This window comes from Hylobates moloch, unplaced genomic scaffold (genome assembly GCF_009828535.3).
Source record: "Hylobates moloch isolate HMO894 unplaced genomic scaffold, HMol_V3 SCAFFOLD_1, whole genome shotgun sequence".
Classification (NCBI taxonomy): domain Eukaryota; kingdom Metazoa; phylum Chordata; class Mammalia; order Primates; family Hylobatidae; genus Hylobates; species Hylobates moloch.
This window is the reverse complement of record NW_026652276.1, coordinates 52,045,449-52,072,458: the sequence shown is the minus strand read 5'-3', so window position 1 is coordinate 52,072,458 and position 27,010 is coordinate 52,045,449. Positions and strand designations below refer to the sequence as shown.

General features: G+C 38.9%; 1 protein-coding gene and 1 long non-coding RNA gene across 3 annotated transcripts in view; one reads left to right on the top strand and one right to left on the bottom strand.

Annotated features, from left to right (window-relative positions):
* Positions 1-27,010, bottom strand: part of HIBCH (3-hydroxyisobutyryl-CoA hydrolase) — a 136,468-nt gene that overhangs the window by 61,141 nt on the left and 48,317 nt on the right. For both annotated transcript variants that reach the window (XM_058440228.1, XM_032755147.2), the window contains exons 5-6: positions 23,450-23,530; positions 20,629-20,681 (exon numbers count right to left, since the gene is read on the bottom strand). In XM_058440228.1, the coding sequence (XP_058296211.1) occupies positions 20,629-20,681; positions 23,450-23,530 (134 nt within the window). The remainder of the gene's footprint in view (positions 1-20,628; positions 20,682-23,449; positions 23,531-27,010) is intronic.
* LOC131383694 (uncharacterized) overlaps positions 15,254-27,010 on the top strand; it is a 28,339-nt gene continuing 16,582 nt past the window's right edge. The window contains exon 1 of the long non-coding RNA XR_009213923.1: positions 15,254-15,466. This is a non-coding gene — a long non-coding RNA (uncharacterized LOC131383694). The remainder of the gene's footprint in view (positions 15,467-27,010) is intronic.

The following is a 27,010-nucleotide window of genomic DNA, read 5'->3' as shown; positions in this document are numbered from 1 at the left end:
AAAAATAATTTTCAGCTTTGATATTTACTGTTTATTGATTTTAAATTTCTTTTTGTGTGTGTGTGTGTGTGTGTGTATTTTGATCATTTCATTGTGATGTCATATGAGGTTACTACTCATGTTCCAAACATTTGGGATTTCCCTGTTATCTATTACAGATTGCAACCTTAATTCCACTGGGGACAGACAATATATTCTGTAAGATTAACCCTTTAAAATATATTAAGATGAACTCCATGGCCTATTTTGGCAAGTGTTTCATACACACATGAAATGAACATGAATTCTGCAGTTACTGAGTGCATGTTCATTAGGTCAAGCTTATTAAACAATTTTCATTCAAATCATGTATGTGCATATAAAATGTGCATGAAAATATATGTACTCAGTATGTCTCTGTTTTATCTGTTATTGAAAGAAATAAGTTCAAATATTTCTTATGATTGTGGTTTTATCTATTTCCCCTTTTAGAGCTTTCCACTTGTTTACAAGATTAGTCATTTTTTTTTATTTATTTATTTAGAGCCAGAGTCTCACCCTGTCACCCAGGCTGGAGTGCAGTGGCATGATCTTTACTCACTGCAACTTCAGTCTCCTGGGCTCAAGTGATTCTCCTGCCTTGGCCTCTGTAGTAGCTGGGACTACAGATGTGCACTGCCACACCTAGCTAATTTTGGTATTTTTAGTAGAGATGGGATTTCACCATGTTGGCCAGGCTGGTCTCAAACTCCACGCCTCAGGTGATGCGCCTGCCTCGGCCTCCCAGAATGCTGGGATTACAGCTGTAAGCCACTGCACCTGGCCACAAAATGAGTCATTTTTATTTTTAATTAATTTATTTTTTGAGACGGAGTCTTGCTTTTTGCCCAGGCTGCAGTGCAGTGGCACAATATCAGCTCACTGCAACCTCCGCCTCCTGGGTTCAAGCAATTCTCCTGCCTCAGCCTCCCGAGCAGCTGGGACTTCAGGCGCCCACCACCACACCACGCTAGTTTTTGTTTTTTTAGTAGAGATGGGGTTTCACCATGTTGGCCAGGCTGTTCTCAAACTCCTGACCTCAAGTGACCCAAATGCCTCAGCCTCCCAAAATGCTGGGATTACAGACATGAGCCACTGTACCTGGCCAAGATTAGTCATTTTTATTTTTATTATTTTTATTTTTTATTTTTAGAAGACCAGTTCTGTCCACAGTGTATGAATGTTCTAGGTGAGGCTGGGGTGATGGGGAGAGTGAGGTGAAGACAACATCTATAAATCTCATGACTTTTTTGTTGTTGTTGGTTTCATTTTTTGGAGACAGAATCTCCGTCTGTCACCTAGGCTGGAGCGCAGTGGCGTGACCTCACCTCATGGCAACCTCTGTGTCCTGGGTTCAAGCAATTCTCCTGCCTCAGCCTCCTGAGTAGCTGGGATTACAGGTGCATGCCACCACGCCCTGCTAATTTTTGTGTTTTTAGTAGAGACGGAGTTTCACCATGTTGGTCAGGCTGGTCTCGAACACCTGACCTTAGGTTATCCATCCACCTCGGCCTCCCAAAGTGCTGGGATTACAGGCGTGAGTCACCGCACCCTGCCAAGATTAGTCATTTTTAAATGTTTGAAAATATACCAGTAGAGTTATTTCAGATAGGCAAAGGTTTGTTCCTATAGCTTCTCCATTTTAGTACTAGTGCCATATTGTTCACTATGGAACTCATTAAGTAATTCAGCTTCATATTTAGTTATAAACTAAGGCTTTTAGACAAGTATTTATAAAGTATCTTTCTGCAGTTGAGTACAGTCAATAATCAGTGATCTTAAAACGGTAAAAAGCTGAAAAAAGTTTGAAACGGATTGACCTAAGCCTTATCTTCTAAAGAAGCAAAAATGGAAATTTAGGGCTTGCCAAGTTGGGCCCCTAAGGGGACCTCAGGAACTAGGACAGCCTAGATTCAAGCCATCATTCTAGGATGATCTCGAATTAAGTCCAACTTCAACTTCTCTGAAGTCCTGACTAGACTGAGATGATCTGGGACTGCTAGCCTGAACACCTACCAGAAACAAGGTCCATCCTCTTTGGAGAGAGAATATCATCCTAGGACTCAAAAATACCTGCATTTTAGATAATCAGAAATAAATCAGAAATATGAGAAAAGACCACAACTAAAGGCACAATAGATACAGACTCACAGGACATTAAAATTTAAATGTACTATCTAACCATTCTACAATTATGGTATGTCCTACCTCAAATAAAAGTTTTTGCCATAAAATGTACGTCATTGGATATTTAAAAAGTTATACCACTTTCCTTTAGTTAGTGTGGTATGCTATCTTAATCCTTCTGTGCCTTATATTTATGGTGTCCCAAGCACTCTGACATTCCATTTTTTAACTGCATTATTATTAAACAATCATCTTCACATAGTAATATAATCTACTATAAAGAATGTTAATATGGACAAGCATAACTAACATTTGAACAAAAATGGAAAAAGTATGTGAATGTAGTCAAACTCCTACTCTGTCGCTGTAAAAATGACTTCCTATTTAAGTTTTTGGCATCCCTAAAGGCAAAATTTAGGCAACCTAAGACTTTACTTTTTAATTAAGAAACCTAGCTAGATGAGTTTTCAGACTGTTCCAATAGGAGAAAAAAGCTGACACAGCTCTGTTTTTGGCTGTAAAAGAACATCTCATTATAATTACTTTAAAAAGACAATTAAATCCATTCAAACATATAAATATGTTAATCTGCAACTAGGAATCAGCACTCGCTCCCATATTTCCAGATATTACTATTCTAGACAAAAAGCAATTTTTTTTAACTGCTCCTTGTGGAGCAGGGCTAACCCATAGGCAGCGTGCCCAGAGTAGCCCAATATTAATTTTCAAAGACTGATATTTATAAAGATATTTAAAGTAACCAAAACGCATGGTACTGGTACCAAAAGAGGTATATAGACCAATGGAACAGGACAGAGCCCTCAGAAATAACACTACACATCTAAAACCATCTAATTTTCGACAAACCTGACAAAAACAAGCAATGGGGAAAGGATTCCCTATTTAATAAATGGTGCTGGGAAAACTGGTTAGCCATGTGCAGAAAACAGAAACTGGACCGCCCTCCTTACACCTTATACAAAAATTAACTTAAGATGGATTAAAGACTTAAACGTAAGACCTAAAACCATAAAAACCCTAGAAGAAAACCTAGGCAATACCATTCAGGACATAGGCATGGGCAAAGACTTTATGACTAAAACACCAAAAGCAATGGCAACAAAAGCCAAAATTGACAAATGGGATCTAATCAAACTAAAGAGCTTCTGCACAGCAAAAGAAGCTGTCATCAACATGAACAGGCAACCTATGGAATGAGAGAAAATTTTTGCAAGCTATCCATCTGACAAAGGTCTAATATCCAGAATCTACAAGGAACTGAAACAAATTTACAAGAAAAAAAAATCAAAAAGTGGGTGAAGGATAGGAACAGACTCTTCTCAAAACAAGACATTTATGCAGCCAGCAAACATATGAAAAAAAGCTCATCATAACTGGTCATTAGAGAAATACAAATCAAAACTACAATGAGATACCTCACACCAGTTAGAATGGTGATTATTAAGAAGTCAGGAAACAACAGACACTGGCAAGGCTGTGGAAAAATGGGAACGCTTTACACTGCTGGTGGGAGTGTAAATTAGTTGAACCATTGTGGAAGATAGTTTGGTGATTCCTCAAGGATCTAGAACCAGAAACCCCATTTGACCCAGCAATCCCATTACTGGGTGTATACCCAAAGGATTATAAATCATTCTACTATAAAGACACATGCACACATACATTTACTGCAGCACTATTCACAATAGCAAAGAGTTGGAACCAACCCAGATGCCCATCAATGACAGACTGGATAAAAAAAATGTGGCACATACACACCATGGAATACTATGCAGCCATAAAAAAATGAGTTCATGTCCTTTGCAGGGACATGGATGAAGCTGGAAGCCATCATTCTCAGCAAACTAACACAGGTACCGAAAACCAAACGTATGTTCTCACTCATAAGTGGGAGCTGAACAATGAGAACACATGGACTCATGGAGGGGAACATCACACATCGGGGCCTGCTGGGAGGTGGGGAGCAAGGGGGACAGAGAATTAGGACAAATACCTAATACGTGCGGGGCTTAAAACCTAGATGACGGGTTGACAGGAGCAGCATATCATCATGGCACATGTATACCTGCACGTTCTGCACATGTATCCCAGAATTTAAAGTAAAATAAAATTTAAAAAAAAAAGTACTAGTAGAAATAAATTTAGTTATTACACCTTTTAAAAAAAAGATATTTAAGGTTATTTAAGGCATAGTTAACCACCCATGATTTATATTAATGGCAAGATTAATCCCTCAACGCATAAACACAGGCACATGTAAACAATTCAACTTGGTGCTCAAAAAGTAAATATTCCAAAGTAAACAGTTGATAACCACAGTAAAGAAGACAACAAACTCAGAAAGATACACAATGGGGTGATGTGACTGATGTTTACACAAAAAGTCATGGATTTAAATCTAACCAGAGAGAATGAGGAAGCTCCTGCCCAGAATAAAGACTGCATCACAGTATTGGAGAGTATGTGATAGCCTATCGATATCACTCAGGATAAATGGTGCTTTGAAATAGCACCATTTCAATTTCTTTTGTTAGAAATTTAAGCAGATTTGTCATCACACATGCTTTCACTATGGCATAAAAGTTACTATTATGACTATTAAATAAGTTTCTTAATGTATCTCTGGGACCACATGCATTAGATTAACAGAACAGCAGGCTGCAAAGTAAAAACAAAGACTTTTTACTATGTTTCTCATATTAATGGGCTCATATTGCATCTTAATATGTATTAATATATTTATTATAATGTATTTTAATGGACTAACACATACAGACATAGAGATTAGCACCAAACAGGTTTTTTTTTACCCTGCTGTTGGGTATGTATAATTCATGTTATTTTTACACAAAAATGATATTCAACAACAAATAATTGAGAGAAAATATTTAACTTATTTATGTATTATTAATTATTTACCATTCTAGGAGGTCCAGCTCAAAATTAAACTCATCTCCCTTCACTCTCCCCAGCCCACTCCATAGCCACTCTTCTCAAATCTCAGTAAATAGTGCCACCATTTATTCCATGGCCCAGCCTAGAAACCTGAAAGTCATTCTTGCTCCTCTTTATCCATCACATACAATCCATCATCAAAACCCATCAAGTCTTCTCCAAAATCTCCCTATCTCCCTCTTAAATCTAAGTATCTACCCTTTCATCATTATCTCTACCCTACTTTTTTTTTTTTTTTTTTTTTTTTGAGAGGGAGTCTTGCTCTGTCATCCAGGCTACAGTGCAGTGGCGTGATCTCAGCTCACTGCAACCTCTACCTCCTGGATTTCAAGCGATTCTCTTGCATCAGCCTCCCGAGTAGCTGGGATTACAGGTGCCTGCCACTGGGCCCAGCTAATTTTTGTATTTTCAGTAGAGACGGGGTTTTGCCATGTTGGCCAGGCTGGTCTGAGACTCCCGACCTGAGATGATCCACTGCCTCTGCCTCCCAAAGTGCTGGGATTACAGGTGTGAGCCACCGTGTCTGGCCTCTACCTTACCTTTAATCACCATAATCTCTCACCCGATTCCCTGCAATGGCTTCCTAAATAATCACTTTACTTCTAATCCCACCCTCCTAAAGTCAATTCTTCCCACCAGAGTTATCTTTCTAAAATGCAAATCTGTTCTAGTCATTGCCCCTGCTAAAAAGCACTTACTTAGCTCTCCATATTGATCTGAAGATCAACTACTTAACATGTCCTATAAGAGAGCCCATGTGGCTCCTTGCTTATCTCTACGGCCTCAGAATTTAACCCCTATCTCCTCCACAGTATAAAATGTAGGCACACTGAACTTTGCTCAAATATGAATTCTCTCTTATCTCATTTTCACATATGCTATTATCTTCTCACCCACACACTGTCGTTCAACACTGCATCAAACCCTTACACAACTGCACCAACCATATCGCATTCTTTTACTACTCTCAGCTTTTCTTCCCTGGTTAATTCCTCCTTCCTTAAGCCGCAGCTTAAATATAACTTCCTCCAAAAGGCTTTCCCTACACTACCCCCATCACCACACTATTCACACATACACACAATTAAGGCTAGTATTGTTTAATGTATTTCCAGACTACCCCATATTTGCCTATTTGGATAGTAAGCTCTAGGAGAAAGGAAAACATGTCTGTTTTGTTCACTGTTTTATCACCAGAGCTCAACCAGTATCTAGCACATCTAGACATCCAGTAAGTTTTGCTGCTTGGGTAAAATAGTTGAGAACAATCTCAAATGATGGCTAAAGTCATAATGAGCCTCTAGTTAGTTTTGAAGCTCACATATCCATATATCCTTAGGGGAATGAGCTTGTTTTACGGGCAAAGAGCTCTCCTCCGCTTTTCTTCTCTGAAATACTTTCATGCCTCAATAACAAACAGAAACCTCTAGACCAAAAATCATCCAAACCAACATGGTCGGGGCAGAAGGCCAGATGAGAAAGGCACAGGGCAAAAGGTGCCTGCTACTTGACCTTGAACCTAGGGTGATTTCATATTACAAATGAAAGGAACCCAAAACCTGACCAATATGGCCAAAGGAAATGGCCACGGGGAAAAAAAAAAACCTCCCTATAGATCTCAGAATCTGTAAGTTTGTCAGAGTTGCCAAGAATATCTATACTCCTGCAAGTCAAAAATTTCCCAGAATGCAATATCTTAATGGGGGGGGCAGGGAGACGGAAGGTAGTGAAGTCAAAGTTCTCGGTAAGAAAATGAAAGTACTCTCCAACTTAGATATCCCTGGGCTAAAGGGTAGACGGAAATGGGGTATAGGAAGGTAAAAAAACAACGGCTCTATCTAGTAAGACAGACAAGTAGTAAAATACAATTAAACAGACCATCTGTGGTACATTGCCAAGCAGCAGAGGAACATCACTTAGATGATAATCCATTACATCTTGAAAAATCAATATAACCCAATGCTTACCTGTTTAAAAAAAAAAAAAAAAACCTCGTTAAGAAACTAAATGACCTTGAAAATTTACTATAAGAAACTATGCAACTCAAAGCAATCCTACTGCCAGGCGCAGTGGCTCATTCCAGTAATCCCAGCACTTTGGGAGGCCGAGGCAGGTGGATCACTTGAGGTCAGGAGTTCGAGACCAGCCTGACCAACATGGTGAAACCTCAACCTATTAAAAATACAAAAATTAGCCAGGTGTGGTGGCACGTGCCTGTAATCCCAGCTACTCGGGAGGCTGAGGCAGGAGAACTGCTTGAACTCAGGAGGTGGAGGTTGCAGTGAGCCAAGATCACACCACTGCACTCCAGCCTGGGTGACAGAGCGAGACTCCATCTCAAAAATAAATAAAAATAAAAATAAATAAAAGCAATCCTAACTCTCCCCTAATAAGACAGAAAGGAAATCTAAAAGAATCTCATCTGGGGATGAGAGGAGATCTACCGCTATCAAAACAAGATATCCATCCATACTTGGAGAAAGTTGAATCATCAATATAGATAAAAACGAATGCATATAAACATACACCCTATACACTTAGAAATCCAAGGGAAATTTCCCTCTATTTTTCCTCTCTCAGCTCCTGCTGTGTTACTGATATTTCATTCTTAAAGAAAGCTCTTTTCATATCTTCCAGTTTTTTTAAAAAAAAAGATTTAAATGACATAGGTTGGGTGGGAAGAAGTATACCAAACGAAGCTGAACTCAGAAGTTTATCTAAAATCTTAACTTAATAAAATTATTTCATCTCTTCTTTCATAAACTCTCAGATTCTTTTTTTTTTTTCCTGCGGCACGGTCTCGGATGCAGTGGCACAATCATGGCTCACTGCAGCCTTGAATTCCTAGACTCAAACAATCCTCCTGCCTCAACCTCCCAAGTAGCTGGGACTACAGGCATGCACCACCATGCCTGGTTAATTTTTTGGAGACACACAGTCTCACTATATTTCCTAGACTGGACTTGAACTTCTGGTCTCAAGGGACTCTCCCACGCTGGCCTCCCAAAGCTCTGGGATTACAGGCATGTGCCACTGCACCCGGCCTCTCAGGTTCCATACTAAGTAAAATAAATGTTGTTATGAAAAACCCGGCACTTCATTATTTAATTAAAAAATGGTTTAAAATGTCTTCTATTCAACTGTCACTAATAGCAAGAAACAGAACACCTTTTAAAACTGAAAAAAGGTACCCATTATGTCTAACAAGTCTTTGCAATATATTAACATAATTCAATCTCTGAGCACTGTTCATTCTTTTTATGAAAATAAGAACATGTCTTCAATGACATTAATCAGTGGCTAAACATAATCTGATTCAGTAGTTCCCATTTAACTGAGTACTAGTCAACTTTCATGTGGGTAGTCTGTACTGCAATAAAGTCATTTGGGTAACGTATATGCTCATTATTTTTATTCCATTCCAATTCCCACTTCTGTAGTCATGACAACATGCCCTTCCTAAAATACACTTTAAAACTTGATTTTCTATTATTGATTGTGTGTGGCGGGGGAATTTCCCCTTTACCTTTCTGAGTTCTTAGCTGGGACTGCTGTAACAAGACAGACCAACAAGAGAAAAACAGTTCATTAGCATATATACCTCATGTATACACAGGAGATTATCCAGGGAGAAATAAGAACTCTCCAAGAGGGGGCCTAAAACTCCAGCTTACATAGCAACTTCAACTAGAAAGGATGTGAAGGAAGGTTACCACAAAAAGCATGGTAAATAAGAGAAACGATTGTTTTGCAGATTTATGTTGGTATCTCTGTTGATAGGAGTCTCTTGCAATTTGGTCATCCTTTTCTTCCTCAGAAAGGGAGACACTCTTACAAATAGAGATTTCCTTTCTAGGTATACATTTCTCTTACAAAAAGGTAACTTGTGCTGTTTTCAGAGATGATCCTGTATCTGCTGGTTCTCAAAATAATCTGCTCAAAATAATCCTTATGCCAAAGTGGCATATTTAGGGTGGCATATTGTGGTCTCCTATAATCACAAAACCTTCTCACTAGTAGCATCTTAAGAACACTTTGAGAAACACAAAAACAATACCATACCGTGCCATATTTTGAGTTAGGTTGGGGAGCCAACTTCATTTCTATTTGAAAATGCAAGAGATGGTGGAAAAAAAGAAAGACTAGGAGGGAGAGAGAGAAGGAGAGAAGAACCTAAAATGTTCTTTAAATCCAATTCAGTTGGGGAGGGAAATAGGAGTAGTACTACATGTATGAAACAAAAATTTAAGGATTGTCCTCTGTTCTATATCTACTTAATTTTAAACAAATCTGCAATTCTGTTATATTCAAGGAATCTTCAAAAAGTTCACAGAATATGCATTATTATGAAAAAACTATGCATGAACTTCAAATTTTTTTGTATGAAAATCAACTCTTACTAACTTGTCATAACATACCAGAACAGGATCTAGCTTGAGGTCCTAAGAGGGAAAAGACAGCAGTCTGAAAGGGCCCCTATCAGAGCAATATGAATTATGCTAAAATTGAAGCAAGAACAAATATTAAATTTACAGTAAAGCTTGTGTGGAAGAAAAGTAAAATCACTGGTGAGTTGTGAAAAGTTTGTGAGGAAAATGCCTCAAAGATATCAACAGTTTACAAGTAGATAACTCTTTTTAAGAAGGCATGAGACAATATTCAAGATGCCCACAGTGGCAGACCATCCACATCAATTTGTGAGGAAAAAATTCATCTTGTTCATGCCCTAATTGAAAATGACTGATAGTTAACGGCATGAACAATAGCCAATGCCACAATTCTTTTAAAATTGGTTCAGTTTACACAATTCTGACTGAAAAATTAAAGCTGAGCAAACTTTCCATCCGATGAGTGCCAAAACCATTGCATCCAGATCTGCTGCAGACAAGAACAGAGCTTTCAATGGAAATTTTAAGTAAGTGAGATCATGATCCTAAAGCATTTCTTTGAAGAACTGTAATAGGAGATGAAACATGGTTTTACCAGTATGATCCTGAAGATAAAGCACAACCACAATGGCTACCAAGAGAGAGAAGTGGTCCAGTCAAAGCACAAGCAGACTGGTCAAGAGCAAAGGTTGGAACAATTTTTTGGGACGCTCAAGGCAGGTTGCTGGTTGACTTTCTGGAGCGCCAAAGAACTATCATAAAAAGTTAGCCAAAGCTTTAGCAGAAAAAGGCCCAAAGTTTCATCAGAGACTCCTCATACACTACGTAAATGCCCCTACTTATTCTGCTCATCAAACAAGGGCAATTTTGAGAGTTTCGATGGGAAATTATTAGGCATCCACCTTATAGACCTGATTTGGCTACTTCTTACTCCTTTATGTTTCCTAATTGATATAGATTGGATATCTATCCCCTCCAAATCTCATGTTGAAGTTTATTCTCCAACATTAGAGGTGGGGCCAAATGGAAGGTGTTTGGGTCATGGGGACAGATCCCTCATGAATGGCTTGGTACATCCCCACAGTAACGAGTAAGTTCTCGCTCTATCAGTTCATACAAAAGCTGGCTGTTTAAAAGAATGTGGCACCTTCTCTTTCTCACTCCCTCTCTCGCTATGTGATATGCCAGCTCTCCTTCCCCTTCTGCTATAATTGGAAGTTACCTGAAGCCCTCACCAGAAGCAGATGCTAGTGCCATGGTTCTTGCACACCCTGCAGAACTGTGAGCCAAATAAATTACCCAGCCTCAGGTATTATTTTATAGCAACCCAAACAGACTAACACACCAATCTTTAAAAATCTGTAGATCGCACCCATTTTTCTTCAGTTACCAATACAAAAAACACTGCATTTGCATAGTTAAATTCCCAGGACCCTCAATTATTCAGAGATGGACTAAATGACTGGTATCACTGCTGACAAAAGAAGTACCTTAAATTTGACGGAGCTTATGTTGAGAAGAAAAGTTATTTTTATTTCTATCTTAATTAATTCCATTTTTCCACAAACTTTTTGAAGTCCCCTCCTATTAACTTAAGAAAATGCAACCCCAGATGTTTTATATAAACGGCAAAAGAGATAAAAAATTTGTCTTCCCCAGAAACAGAATAAATTTAGTCATTTAAATATCTATTCATAAAAAAAATTATTTCTCTTCAGAAACACTGGAATAATTTTACATAATTCTGATCTACCATGTGGAGAACCACTCAGTAACATTCATTTTTATTTTACTGTATTTCAAAATACTGAGTAAATGTTTGAATTTCTAAAATCTTACAGATATTGTGCTACTCTTCATGGTGGGTAACAAGAGAAAATAAAACTGTCATTTTCTATACTGGAAAAAATAAAACCTATAACAAAAGCAAAAGGAAAGCAGTGGGAACCAAGCTCTATGGCGCCATCTTTTGGACTGTAGAAATTCTTAACAAAATTATTTCTTACATTATTGTAAGAAAAAATGTATTGACCAGAATCAAGCAAGTACTATTCCTATGCCTTTTAAGCCCTGTTAGCTCCACGTTATTCTCACACTTCTGTACTAGGGTATGTTAAATAAGCAGAAGGCATTGAATTGAGACTGTCTCTCTGCACTTTGAGTTACTTCTTAATAAATTGCAACTTTAGTATGGAAATAAACTGAAACCTAATTTAAGAGTACAGTTTTGAAACAAACAGCCAAGTTTCAGCCAATCATAGGCAGCCAACTGATCAGACCATACCCATACAGAGTGAACACTGCATCACACCATGCCCAAATAAGGCAAATGCCTTGCGGTAGCCAATCAGGTAATTTCTCTAATTTGCTTCCACATTCAGCCTATGGAAGCTCACTGCTCATGCTGCAAGGTGGAGCTCTCTCAACCTCTTCTGGTTCTGCATGCTGCCGGATTCATGAATTGTTCTTTGCTCAGATAAAGTGTTAAATTTGTATGAAGTTTTTCTTTTAACAGATTAAAAATGTATATATACTAAGCCTAACTAAGCAATTGTGTGTAATACTAAAATTCTAAAAATTCTGAAAATAAGGGCTTTTTGAATAACAAACTGTAGTCTGAACACCTTATGAAAATTGTTCCTAAAGTGAACCCCCCTCCCCCTAGAATCATCATTATCTGAGAACTTGTTAGAAATGCAAATTCTTGGGCCGCATTCCAGACTAAACTAGAAATGGGGCAGGGAAAGAATCTGCCTTTTTTTTTTTTTTTTTTAAGATGGAGTCTCGCTCTGTCGCCCAGGCTGAAGTGCAATGGCACAATCTTGGCTCACTACAACCTCCACCTCCCAGGTTCAAGCAATTTTCCTGCCTCAGCCTCTGGAGTAGCTGGGATTACAGGCCCCCGCCACCACACCCAGCTAATTTTGTATTTTTAGTAGATACGGGATTTCACCACGTTGGCCAGGCTGGTCTTGAACTCCTGGCCTCAAGTGATCCGCCCACCTAGGCCTCCCAAAGTACTAGGATTACAGGCATGAGCCGCCGTGCCCGGCCTAGAATCTGCTTTTTAACAAGCTCTCCAGGTTATTCTGACACAAACTAAAATGTGAAAAACAGTCTTTGGGAGATTCAGAAAAAAGTCACAGGAGACACAACCACATACAAGAACCTGTAGAGCAGCAGTTTTTAAACTTACCTTCACATTGGTAACACCAGGGAGCTTTAAAAATGCCTAGGTCTCATAGCACCACTGCACTCCAGCCTGGGCGACAGAGCGAGACTCCATCTCAAAAAAAAAAAAAAAGCCTAGGTCTCACTCCACTATCCACTATCCAATTTAATGATTATGGGAGATAAGGAAAGCCTAGGCACTGGAATTTTAAAAAGACTCCCAAATGATTCTAAAGTGCAAACAAGGTTGAGTGCCGATGATCTAGAAGATTACATTTTCAGAAGCTAGAGTTCATAAAACATCTTATATTAAGAAATGCTGGTGTCTTAAGTTTTCTGTTGCTGTAACTGAGTATCTGAGACTGGGTAATTTATAAAGAAAAGGAATCTATGTCTTACAGCTCTTCTGGAGATTGGGAAATCCAAGATTGAAGGGCCATATCTGTTGAGGGCCTTCTTGCTGGTGGGGACTCTCTGCAGAGCCCAGCAGCAGGGCAAGGCATCATCTGTGAGGGGGCAAAAGCATGCCAAACTGGCTTTTAAAACAGACCCATTCCCATGGTAATTAAACCATTCTTCCTGCGATAACCTATTAATCCACGAATGGATCAAACTACTCTACCCTCATGACCCCCATCACTTCTTGAAGGCCTCACTTCTTAATACTGTTACATTCAGGATTAAGTTTCAACATGAGTTTCGGTGGGGACAAATATTCAAACCGTAGCATTCCATCCCTGACCTCCCAAACTCATATCCTTCTCACATACAAATACATTCACTCCAGCTCCATATCCTCAAAGTATTAACTTGTTTCAGCACCAACTCAAAATTCCAAAGTCCAGAGTCCCATCTGTGAAGCCTGTGAAATCAAAACAAGTTATCTACTTCCAAGACACAGTGGTAGGACAGGTATAGGGTATACATTCCTGTAAAAAGTAAAGTAGAGGTTCCTCTTCAAAGAGTCTTTCCTCCCTGTCTAATTAGGAATAAATAGTAAATTCTCTTAGAAGCAAAATTTATTCAAAGACCTGTGCTAACATTCTTAGATATCTGCTAGCCTTAATAAAGAAATCAATGTACTTTGTGTTCTTAGCTCCCACATTTAGCCTAAATATTTGCCCTGGCATGTTTATACTGGTCCAAGCAAGCATTAGGTCATAGCCTGTTCCTCTTCCTTATTTGGAGGTGTTTTTACCTTTCTCAGCATTCCACAAGTTACTTCCTCCTTCCTTTGTTCTCCTCTGCCTTTGCCTCTTTTAGAAAGTTCTAAGTTGCTATCCAATTGGGACAAATACAGAATGTGAGGTCCTGTTCCAGCCAATGGAAACCAGACACAGCAGTGGCGTTAGGTTATAAATGACCCTGTCTCCTTTGTTCGCTGTACTCTTGTAGCAAAACTGCCGCAAGTGTACACTTTCTGCAGAAAGTAAAAATGGCCTTGCTGAGAAAATTAAATTTATGTTAAAGTGCTATTTCTTTGTGGCACCAGGGAACAAGGATTTCTAACATTCCCATTCTAAAAGGCAGAAATAGGCCAAAAGAAAGGAGTAACAGGCCTCAATTAAGTCTAAACCCTGGGAAAGAAGACATTAACTCTTAAAGCTACAGAGTAATCTCCATTCCATGTCTGAATCCTGTGCACACTGGGATGGGGTTGGGGAGGTGGGCCCTCAAGGTATCAACCCTACTCCTTGAGCTTTCTGGGCTCAACCAGTTAAGAGTAGGTAGCTAGGCAGACATGAGCAGGGCAGAGAGCTCCCCTACACCCAGAATGTCAGGTGACCATCAAGTGATGGTCAGGTGGTTGTTAAACTGTCTCCCTAAAATAACTGGTCGCAGCTGGCAGCAGGGAAACGCAGTCTCCCAGTAGATAGAAAACACCTGAAGCTGGTGATCAGCAGCTTACCATTAAGATCTCAGGAACTGGGCGAGTGGGCCCAAGCATTTAGATGCAAAATTGCAGAGTTTAACTGGTATATAACCTTCCTCTAAAAATGTTCAACTTAGCAAGGGGGAAATGCCTCAAATGAGCATGCATACAACTTGAGTAAACACACTGAGCATATGGCCCACTGCACATGCAGACAGCCCACCCCAAGGAAAAATCAAGGCAGAAGAAACTCAAACCCCGGAACCAGGCCAATGTATAAAACCCCAAGACAAGGGCCAAACAGAACACTTGAATCTCTCAAGTTGCTTGCTTGGCCCTCTTCCAACAATACTTTACCTCCTATTGTTCCTGCTCTAAAACTTTTTAATAAACTCTCACCCCTGCTCAAAAACTTGCCTTGGTCTCTCACTCTGCCTTATGCCCCTTGGACAAATTCTTTCCTTCAAGGAGGCAAGAATCAAGTTGCTTCAGACCCGTACGGATCCACCACTGCTAACAAGCCCCACACTTCAGCTCTCTCCAGTTGAAGTTGCAAACTGGTGCCAACAGTTCTAGAATCTCAAGGGCAGCTCTAGCTCTGACCTCACAATTCCACTTGGCATTCTCCAGAATGGGCTCTCTGTGGTGGCTCCACTCCTGCAACAAGTCTCTGCCTGGACACCAGACTGTCTAATATATCCTTTGAAATCTAGGTAGAGGCTCACATGCCTTCCTAGCTCTGCTTTCTGACAGCCTGCAGAATTAGCACCACATGGATGCCACCAAGGCTTATGGCTCATATCTTCTGGAGCTGCAGGTCAAGCTGCACCTGGGGCACTTGAGCCATGGCAGGGACAACTGAGGAGCACTGTGCTGGAATTCTGGGAGCAGAGGCCCAAAGCAGTCCTGGGCGGTAAGCTTATAGGGGGAGGCCCAAGTCCATCACCCAAAATCATTTGTGCTAGAGCTCTGGGCCTGTGATGAGAAAGGGAGGCTCAAAGATCTCGGAAATGCCTTGAGGGTCTTTCTCCCATTGTCTTGATATTCCCTTCTATTAAGTATTACTCTCCTTAGCAAAAATTGCTGTGCCACACCTTGGTTTCCTCTCCCAAAAAGTTTTTTCACTCTTTATTTACATGGCCAGGCTAAGAGTTTTCCAAATCTTTCTGCTTTCTTTCCCTTTTGATTACAAATTTCATCTTCAGTTATTTTTTCCCTCTCACAGCTTTATGTAAGCTATTAAAAGTAGCCATGCAGCAGCCTGAATGCTTTGCAGATTAGATAGATCTTCTTCCAGGCGTTCTAATTCACGGCTCTAAAATCCTGAATTCCATAAAGCCCTCAGACATGGACACATCCAGCCAGGTTCTTTGTCACTTTATTACAAGGATGCTCTTTACTCTAATATATTGTTCCTCATTTTCATCTGGGTCCTCATCAAAATGGCCATTACGGTCCATATTTCTATTAGCATTCTGCCCATGACCACTTAAATAATCTCTAAGAAGTTCCACATTTTCCCCAGCCTTGTCTTCTTCTGAGCCCTCACCAGAATCACCCTTAATGCTCTGTTCACAGCAATACAGGTTTTTTTCTATCCTGCTCCTCCAAACTCTTTCAAGTATCTATCCATTACCCAATTCCAAAGCCACTTCCACAATTTCAGGTATTTGTTATTAGCAACACTTCTCAGTATCAATTTTCTGTCTCAGTCCATTTTGTGCTACTGTAACAGGATACACAGACTAGGTAACTTATAAAACAAAATTTAAAAACAGGTTTATTTAGGTGATGGTTCTACAAACCGGAAAGTTCAAGATTGAGAGGCTGCATCTGGCAGCTTCTAGTGAGGGTTATATGAAAACATGGCAGAGAAATAGAAGAGGTACCAGGCACATGTAAAAAGCCCAAAACATAAGAAGCAACCTCACTTTACAACAATCTGCTCTCGCAGAAACTAACCATTCCCATAAGAACTAACCCAGTCTTGCAAGAAAGATACTAATCCATTTTAACAACATAATCACCTCTTAAAGGCACCACCTCCCAACACCACCACATTGGGAAACAAGCCTCAACATGGGTTTTGGTGGGGACAACCCATACTAAAATCACAGAAGTTTGTAAATCAGACATGAAAAGTGTGGCATTCCAAACCAAGATAAATACAAAACCCCACTACTAAAAAAAAAAAGAGACTGTTCACTTCCAGCCTGTTGTTTACCCTTTCAAAGGCTATATGTTTATTATTTAGGGTATAATTGTTTAAAAATTTCTCTATAACTGTATATTCCTAGTTGTTACGGGAAGGCCAAAAAAGAAAAAAAGGTAGGATAATCCTTGCCCTTTCCAGACCATCTAATACAATTGGGAAGATGAGATATAAAGTAACAATAAAGTACAAACACCAAATTTAGAGTACAGACTGAAAGCACTGGCTCAATGGAAGAAGAAATCACATCTAATTGTAGTGTAAGTTGAGCACCTTGAATCCAAAACTCTGAAATCTGAAATGCTCCAAAGAGCATTTCCTTTGAGTATCATGTTGGTGCTCCCAATGTTTCAGATTTTGGAACATTTCAGATTTCAGATTTTTAGATTTAAGATTTAAGTTGTTAGATATGAGTTCTAAATTTCTCTTCAAAGAATCATGTCAGCATGTTCCATTCTTTGCCTTCTACTTTTAAACTTAACTTCCTCATAAAGCAACCTTTTTTGATTACCTGCTCCACCCTGACTCATTCCAATTTAATGCTCTGCCATAACCATTTTTTCTGCCAAACCACTCACCCCATCACTCTCTTTAAATTAGCCAATCAGAATTAGTTTAGCCTGTGCGGTCTAACCCTAGCCAATAGGGGAATGACACAGCAGCAGGGGCCATGTGCATCAGGAATAAGAACTCCTTCCCCTCCCTTGTCCAGGTGTATGCTCACCATTGCTCCATCTGTAAGGGCACACCCTTCTATAGAAGTACATTGTCTTGATGAGAATTAAAAAAGAAAATGTTATATTTGAGTGCTATTTCTTTTGAGGCACTGAAACTTTATTTATAACATATTGTAAATATTCCAAAATCCAAAACACTCCTGGTCCTAAGCATTTCAGACAAGAGATGCTCAATCCATACAATTTATGGCTATTAAAAAAAAGGGTAGAACTTCAGTCTTTAAGGATGCATGTGGTTGGGCATACCTGATGGAAGAGAAGACACAATATTTTTAAGGGAGCTGATAAAATATAGTATAAAACAAAATTTCTCAGGGGTTCCTCATGTGAACCACAGATCATGCAAATGATGTGATTATATTCTCAATTCTCCCAAGGATGGTACATAACTAGTACCATTCGAGAAGCACAAGACAGAAATAGGAGCTAATTTATTATATTCAAGGGATGGCTTAGAGCCCTAGTTCTCAAAATAACATGACTCAGAATTACTCGGAGACCTTGGCTTGTTCAAACAGACTGCTAGGCCCCAGCCTCAAGACTGATTCTCTAGGCAAACCCAAGAACATTTTAGGGCACTAAGACTTAATCCTCTGGTGGAATTCTGGTTAAGAAAGGCTGATATAAAGTATATCTTTATTTGAAACTTATTTATGTTCTTTAAATACTGAAAACAGAGACCAGTATGAAGAATCAGCAGCATCTTTACTTCATCTATTCAAGACAACATTATCTTGGTCTGTTTCACTGCAGTCTTTTCTTTGGAAATAAATATTCTTGGTTGTTACCTATGAGGAATATATACAAACACTATACCAACCTATACAAGCCCCAGTACTGACATTCACAGGGCAGCTCTTCCTTCAATGCTTCAGATTCTTTCCCTTCCTCTTATTCTGCAGTATTTTTTTCAGAGAGCTTTCATTTTCCCTAGTTTAAAGCACAACCAACCCACGCTCAGTTTCTGCCAAGCAGAGAGATACAGATCACTCTTGCTAGTAGAATCCCTTCCCAAAATGATGTGCAAGATCTAAGCAATTCCCAGTCCTTATTTAAGGTGGTTCTACTAGAACAAAGGGGGGAACTTCCTGTATTCCAAATAGTTAATTTCCTTAAAACACTGAACAGGTGGAATTTCAAAAATTCCACCTTTTGGCCTCATACTACCTACCTACCTAGGCTCTACCTACCTGGGCCCTACCTACCTACGTCCTACCTGTTGTCATGGCTCAGGACATGCTATCCCAAACTATGGCCACTTGGAGACCACTGTGACTTTCCCCCACCTTTCTGTGGGACAGCTGGCTGTAAAGAAGTTCTCTAACCTACCTCTTCTGAAAGTATGCCTTGTTTTTTGTTTTGTTTTGTTTTGTTTTGTTTTGTTTTTTGAGACAGTCTCACTCTGTTACCCAGGCTGGAGTGCGGTGGCATGATCTCAGCTCACTACAACCTCCCGGGTTCAAGCAGTTCTCATGCCTCAGCCTTCCCAGTAGCTGGGGTTACTGGTGCGCACCATCACACCCAACTGATTTTTGTAGTTTTAGTAGAGATGGGGTTTCACCATGTTGCCCAAGCTGGTCTCAAACTCCTGGCCTCAAGCGATTCACTCACCTCAGCCTCCCAAAGTGCTAGGATTACAGGCATGAGCCACGACACCCGGCCTTGAAAGTCATTAAACCCTCATGTGACAAGGGCCCCATCCTATACCTGGAGGAAAGGAATGTTACATAGAGAGGCCAAGAAGAATCTCAACAAACAAGCCTACCTAAGTTCCCCCATTTATTACTATTGAATAATACCGTTTTTGTCCAATCATACTTCTATACGACTGTCCATTGTTCACTGAACTTACACACAAAAACACAGTTTTTCCTGGATCTGTGGGTCTTTGGGTCTTCTTTTCTGAAGGCTCTCATGTCATGTAAAACTTTGATTAAATAAATTTGTTATGCTTCTCTATTGTTAATCTGTCTTTTGTTATACGGATATTGGCGATGACCCCTGCAATCGGTGAGGAAAAGACATTACTTTTTCTCTCCTCCACTACCTTTCTAGGCTCAGTTCAATTCACCATCTTCTCCATGCAGCCCTTTCCTGCCATGAAGACCCATTCTGACCCCTCACTTCTTTAAAGGCTATCTTTGTCAGTACCATACAATTTACCAATTGTTTTGTAATTATTTCATGTTTTCTCTAACTCCAGGTCAAGTTAATCAATGCCAGTTACATTTTAGACTTCTCTGTAATAGCACAGAGGCAGAATATTTGTCAACTGACAGAAATGCAGTTATACAGAACTTCATAAAGAATCCAAACACTTCCACTAAGGTGAAATTTTGAGTAGTAGGTACAATTTAGGCAACCAAATCTCTAATACTGAATTAAAAAAAAAAAAAAAAAAAAAAAACCTCAACATTCTAGTTTCTCTTCTGAAGCTCCTGAAAAGAATCAGTTTATTTTTAAGTAGAAAAAAGGCTCTATATATTAAAAGATAAAAACACAATCAGTTTCCACTGCTTAAAAAACTTGCTAATTCAAAAAGTTAAAATAGCATATAACGTGGGTGTGTGTGTGTGTGTGTATATATACTTTTTGTGTGTGTGTGTGTGTGTTTTTTTTTTTTTTTTTTGAGATAGTCTCACTTTGTCACCTAGGCTGGAGTGCAGTGGTGCAATCTCAGCTCACTGCAGGCTCCACCTCCTGGGTTCAAGCGATTATCGTGCCTCAACCCCAAGTAGCTGAGATCACAGGTGTGCACCACCATGCTCAGCTAATTTTTGTATTTTTAATAGAGACAGGGTTTCGCCATGTAAGCCAGGCTGGTCTCAAACTCCTGACCTCAAGTGATCCGCCCACTTTGGCCTCCCAAAGGGCTGATTACAGACGTGAGGCACCATGCCCGGCCATATAACATAATTAAGAACATAAAATATTCTTTTGGGCTCAGATAGTCTAAAAGTGCTATAAGCAAATATTATATCTCAAATCTGTCAGGATCCAAAATCCACACAATTATGTTTCAATGAGGTCTATTATATTACATTCATCAGCTCACTACTGTTTAATAATTATCAACTTATTTTTAACACAACTCACATCAATGATCAGAGTAAAAAGTCTACTTACCCCACCCATTGTAATTCCATGAATAAGTGCAACATAAGGTTTCTGGCAAGAACCTGAAAGAAACAGAGCTGTAATTTTAGTTACAGTGTTTAAAATACATTCCCTTTTTCTAAAAAAACCACATTATATATACTCAAGATTTTCCCTAGGAAATTTTAGCAAGAAACACCAAAGATTACTAAATGTGTGGCTTATAAAATACATATTTTTAAATGTCAATCCAACACAACCCTATCTATTCATTATCATTTAACAACTTAACCTTCGATTTTAAACAAAAGCCAGGGCCCAGTGTGGTGGCTGACACCTGTAATCTAAGCTCTTTGGGAGGCCAAGGTGGGAGGATTGCTTGAGGTCAGCAGTATGAGACCAGCCTGAGCAATACAGCAACACCCCCTCTCTTAAAAAAAAATACAGCCAGGTGTGGTGGCAGGCACCTGTGCTCCCAGCTGCTCAGAAAGCTGAGGTGGGAGGAACACTTGATCACTTAAGCATAGGAGGTTGAGGCTGCAGTGAGCTGTGATCATGCCACTGCACTTCAGCCTGGGCTACAGACCAAGACCCTATCTTTTTTTTTTTTTTTTTTTTTAAAAAGGGAGAGCTATGCCACATTACGGTTGGGAAGACTCCATATCAAAGATATCAATTCCCTCCAAATTAACCCATAATTCATTCTAAGTTTAATCATAATCTCAGTAGAAACTTTTGTGAAACCAGATAAAACAATTCTAAAATTCATATGGAAGATCCAAAGTCCAACAGCAGCCAAGACAAAAGACATGTAGAAAAAGCATCTTAAAGAATTTGGAAACAAAGTAATGATGCATAAACACTATGATTTATCCATTCTGCATATTATTTCTGGAGAAACCTTTGCACATGGGAAATAAGGGAGCACATATAAGAGTACAACTATCTATGTTAGTAACTATTGGAAGCTAAAATATCCATTAACGTAGAACAGATAATTAATGTGGGATATAATCATAATATTGGATACCACAGAACAGTTATATTCCACGTTGTTAAAAACAATTTATGGAATGGTTACACAGTAAGATAGTATTTATGTAAATTTCTAAACACAAAGTAAAAATCTTTTAGTTCAAACGTAAAATAGAAGCTAAAAAACAAAAGGAATTGGAAAGCTTAAAAACAGCAGCCTCTATTTGTCTACTTTGCTGTATAAAATATGATACAATGCTCTGCATTTCTATTTTGTCTTTAAACTTATACACCACACCAGGTGCGGTGGCTCACGCCTGTAATCCCAACACTTTGGGAGGCCAACTCAGGTGGATCACCTAGGGTCAGGAGTTCAAGAGCAGCCTGGCCAACATGGTGAAACCTGTCTCTACTTAAAATACAAAAATTAGCCGGGTGTGGTGGTACATGCCTGTCATCCCAGCTACTCAGGTGGCTGAGGCAGGAAAATCACTTGAACCTGGGAGACAGAGGCTGCAGTAAGCCAAGATCGCACCACCGCACTCCAGCCTGGGTGACAGGGCAAGACTCTGTCTCAGAAAATAAATAAATAAATAATAAAATAAACATGTTTTACTATTTTAAATACTTTAATGTTAAATTATTATACAGCTTCTTTTTTCATCACTTAGTAATTACTTTAATCAATTCATGTTTTTAGAAAAACATATATATCCCCATGTGTTTAATCTACTAGATATTAATTCATGTTTTTATGCCAATATATAAATATGTTTATTTGTCTAAACGGCATGTGACAAAAACTGTATTTTTCCAACTATGTCAAAATACTTTAATATCATGTATTCAATCAACTTCTAACTTAAAATCTTTTAGTTCATAAATATTTAGTAAAAATATCAAATATGGTCTAGGAGAATATACTAAAAATTAATGACAATGGTTGTTTTTGAGGAGGGATAAATGGTTGCTTCTGGGGAAAGTAATGGCACTGACGAAAGCAAAAAAAATGGACTGAAATGTAACTTCCAAACTTGCAGTATTATATTTCTTTTGAATAAATTTTAAATCATCAAGCAAAAACAAAATATTGACGTCTGTTAATTCTGGGCTGGAGGGTACACAAGTACTTATTATGTTATTTCCTGTACCTTAACTTTTGAAACACATGCTTGATAAAAGTACTGCTTCACCTCCAATGAAACCTAGAACCTTGAATATAAAGAAATTTCTATTCCCAAGTTCTTCAAGAGTTAGGAAATGACACTATACTTCATTTTATAGAGAAAACTGGAACCCAAGTTTTTTCCCCCAAGAAAGCTACCACATGATCAGAAATCCATATTTTCATATTGATTTTTGTTTTTGAGATAGAGTCTCGCTTTGTTGCCCAGGCTGAAGTGCAGTGCTGCGATCTCGAATCACCACAACCTCCACCTCCCAGTTTCAAGCCGATTCTCCTGCCTCAGCCTCCCGCGTAGCTGGGATTACAGGCATGTGCCACCGCACCCAGCTGATTTTTGTATTTTTAGTAGAGAGGGGGTTTCACCATGTTGGCCAGGCTGGTCTCAAACTCCTGACCTCAGGTGATCCACCCACCTCAGCCTCCCAAATTGCTGGGATTACAGGCGTGAGCCACCGCGCGTGGCCTCATATTGATTTTGTAACAAATAGCAGTTAAGTATAGCCTACTGATATTAAAGGGTAACTGTTCTGAAATAAGCACTTAAAATAGTTTAATCAACTTTATTTATGTCTGGCACATGGTATGAAAAGTTTAAGTAAGGATGCCTATTGATTACATTTTTAACAAAGTACATACTGTCCACCTCATTTCTTTATTCCATTTCCAAAGCTCTGAGCAGAATATACATACCAACAGCATTGTTCAGTATATATTCTTCTCTGAAGAAAACTGGAGCTATCTTCTGTTTTGCCTTTTCAGCTTCTGAGATCACTAGGAAGGAAAGATTACAAATCAAAAAAAAATGATTTAATAGTCAACATTGTCAACTAGATCAAAAGTATTATGATAATTAAATACTGGGGGGAAGGGAGTACTCTAAAATGACTTGTTAAAGTTTTGAAGTTGCCCCTGCCACAGACATTATATTACAGTCACAGATCCATAATCCAATGTCAAAGCTTCAAGACAAAAATTCCTATTCTTGTTTTCCATGCTTCTTACAAAATGTTAGATTAGAAATTATAGGCTGGGCATGGTGGCTCAAACCTGTAATCGCAGCACTTTGAGAAACCAGGTGGGAGGATTCCTTGAGGCCAGGAGTTTGAGACCAGCCTAGTGAGACGCTGTCTCAACAAAAAATGTTTAATTAGCTGGCTGCAGTACCACGTGCCTGTAGGTTCCAGCTGCTCAAGAGGCTGAGCCGGGAGGATCACTTGAGCCTAGGACATTGAGGCTACAGTGAGCCATGATCACATCACTGTACTCTGGCCTGGAGAGAAGAGTGACACCCTGTCTCTTCAAAAAAAAAAAAAAATACATTGCAACAAACTACATTTTCTTTTATTTCTCTAGCACTTAAATTAACATTTGCTAGACATACATTTCCTTTGGTAATATATCTTATTACAAAATGTGTTATACATTTGTGTGTATAGTGCTGCAACGTATCCCATGTCCTTAAATATTTCTGCCACATTCATTTCCCCCATAAAACATTTACTGAGCACCTGCTACATACCAAGTAATGTTTTAGGTGTTGCAGATAATAAAGACAGCAACACAAGATGGCTGTCCTGGAGTTCAGACTGATACTAAAACATATTCTTTGTCCTATAAGGATTGGGGTGCTGTGAGAATGGGAGCAGGAGATGTGTAATTAATTAAAAGAAGGCTTCCTAGAAGAGGTAACCCTAAGCCAAGTTTGAAAAGGTAAATAGGAATTTCCTAGAAAATGACAGGAAGAAAAATTCTGCATAAGGGAAGCAGTACCCTACAAAGCCTCAAAGTCAAGAAAGAAGAGTAAAATCAAGTATCAAACAGTTTTAAAAGACTAAAGGTCAAAGGGAAAAGGTGAGGCTAGACAGGTAAATAATATACTGACATTCTTATTTATTAACATCAATAGAAATGTAACTTCTCAAAGACATTGCTATAGCATACCACTGCGTGGCTTAAAAAACAAATGCTCAGTAAATATCTACTGAATAGTGAATACTATCAAACGGTTTCACTTCTATTGCAATCTTCTATTACCCAGAGTTCACATCTCCTACCATATTCCTCCTCCAGTCAATCTCAAGACTGCTATCAAAGTTTCCTCTTCTATGTATTGCAACTCATATGCCTTTCCTGTCTTTAAGTCCTATGAGATTTATCTATTAAAACACAAACTAAACATTACATAGATATGTTTCCTCTTTTATGTGAAAGTATTACATACAAAATGTTGTCTACCAATTTTTACACTAACTCTAGAATTCTCTTGTTTGTTTTTTGTTTTGAGACAGAATCTCGCTTTGTTGCCCAGGCTGGAGTGCAGTGGCACAATCTTGGCTCACTGCAACCTCCACCTCCCAGGTTCAAGTGATTCTCTTGCCTCAGCCTCCCAAGTAGTTGGGATTACAGGCATATGCCACCATGCCCGGGTAATTTTTGTATTTTTAGTAGAGACGGGGTTTCACTATATTGGCCAGGCTGGTCTCGAACTCCCAACCTCAGGTGATCTGCTGGCTTGGGCCTCCTAACTCTAGAATTCTGCTAGCTCTTCCTTCAAAATGTTCCATATGTTGACTTCTTTTCCTGGTTTTTTGGGATGTTTGTTTTGTTTTTGAAACGAAGTCTTGCACTGTCGCCAGGCTAGAGTGCAGTGGCATGATCTCGGCTCACTGCAACCTCCACCTGCCAGGTTCAAGCAATTCTCCTGCCTCAGCATCCCGAGTAGCTGGGACTACAGGCGCATGCCACCACACCCGGCTAATTTTTCTTTTTTGTATTTTAGTAGAGACGGGGTTTCACCACATTGCCCAGGCTGGTCTCGAACTCCTGAGCTCAGGCAATCCTCCCAACTTGGCCTCACAAAGTGCTAAGATTACAGGCGTGAGCCACCGCATCCGACCCTTTTACTGGTTTTTAAAAGAAAGATCTGACATCTACTTTTATCATTCTGAGGTTTCACTGATATATACCTAAACAAACAAAAAAATGACTGTCTTTGTCTATCATCTTTTATTCAGCTCTTATCACTGCTTACCAATTCTAAAAGGAAAGGAATGTAAGTTTTATTGCCTTTGGAATGAAGCTCTTTTACCTCAAAAACCTTCTCAAATTTCCTTCAAATCTTTTTCTGATCTAATTTTTATTCTAATCAATTAGTTCCATCTAAATTAAAATTAAATGTCCTTCGCAATCATTTTTTGAAAATTTTCTGAGTGTCCACTTATTGTCTTGTACTATAATCTTTCAAGAAACTACATTTCCTGGACTTGAATCCACTGCTTTATATGTGTAAACTACAATAATTCTACAATTTGTAACTGTTATTTCCAAACATCAATATAAAATTAGGCCTATATGCAGAAATAGCTCAGTCAGAAGCTAATAAACTCAATACATAAAGCTCTGCCCATCTGTAAACTGACAAGATCACAGGCCTTGAAAGGCTAATTCAAGGCTGAAAAACAGTATTTTAAAAATATGCATGTTGTTGGGAGGCTGAGGCAGCTGGATTGCCTGAGGTCAGGAGTTCAAGACCAGCCTGGCCAACATGTTGAAACCCCGTCTCTACTAAAAATACAAAAATTGGCAGGGCATGTTGGCAGGCACCTGTAATCCCAGCTACTCAGGAAGCTGAGGCAGGAGAACTGCTTGAATCCGGGAGGTAGAGGTTGTAGCGAGCAGAGATCGTGTGACTGCACTCCAGCCTGGGCAACAAGAGCGAAACTCCATCTCAAAAAAATAAATAAATAAATAAAATAATTAAAAAAATGCATGTTGTAGGCAAAACAACAGATTCAAAAACAATTCAGTTAACAGATCAGTTTAAGCAAAGTTTTCATTAAACTGCAATTTTTAAATTCATTAATAAGTGTTTGAAATTATGTCCTGAATCCAGCTTTTTTCCTATTACTAAGGTAATGGTTTACGTAAGTCTGGCGAACAAGCCCAAAGATTGTTGTCTTAATACAACAAACAAATAAACATATAAAATTAAAACACAAAGAAAAAAACCATCCCTGAACACTACCAATTCCATAAGAAACAAAATACAAAACGTAAAAAGTTTCAATATATTGTATATATAATATGGACAATTATAGCAATTATAATAAATACATGACACTGATGCTGAGAACAGACATTTCTTCTGTCTTTAACATTTAAATGTGTATAGACAGACTGACCTGAACAATTACGAAAAATAAAGAGTTTCTCTTTTTATCTCAGCATGTTTAAACACATGTAAAATATATT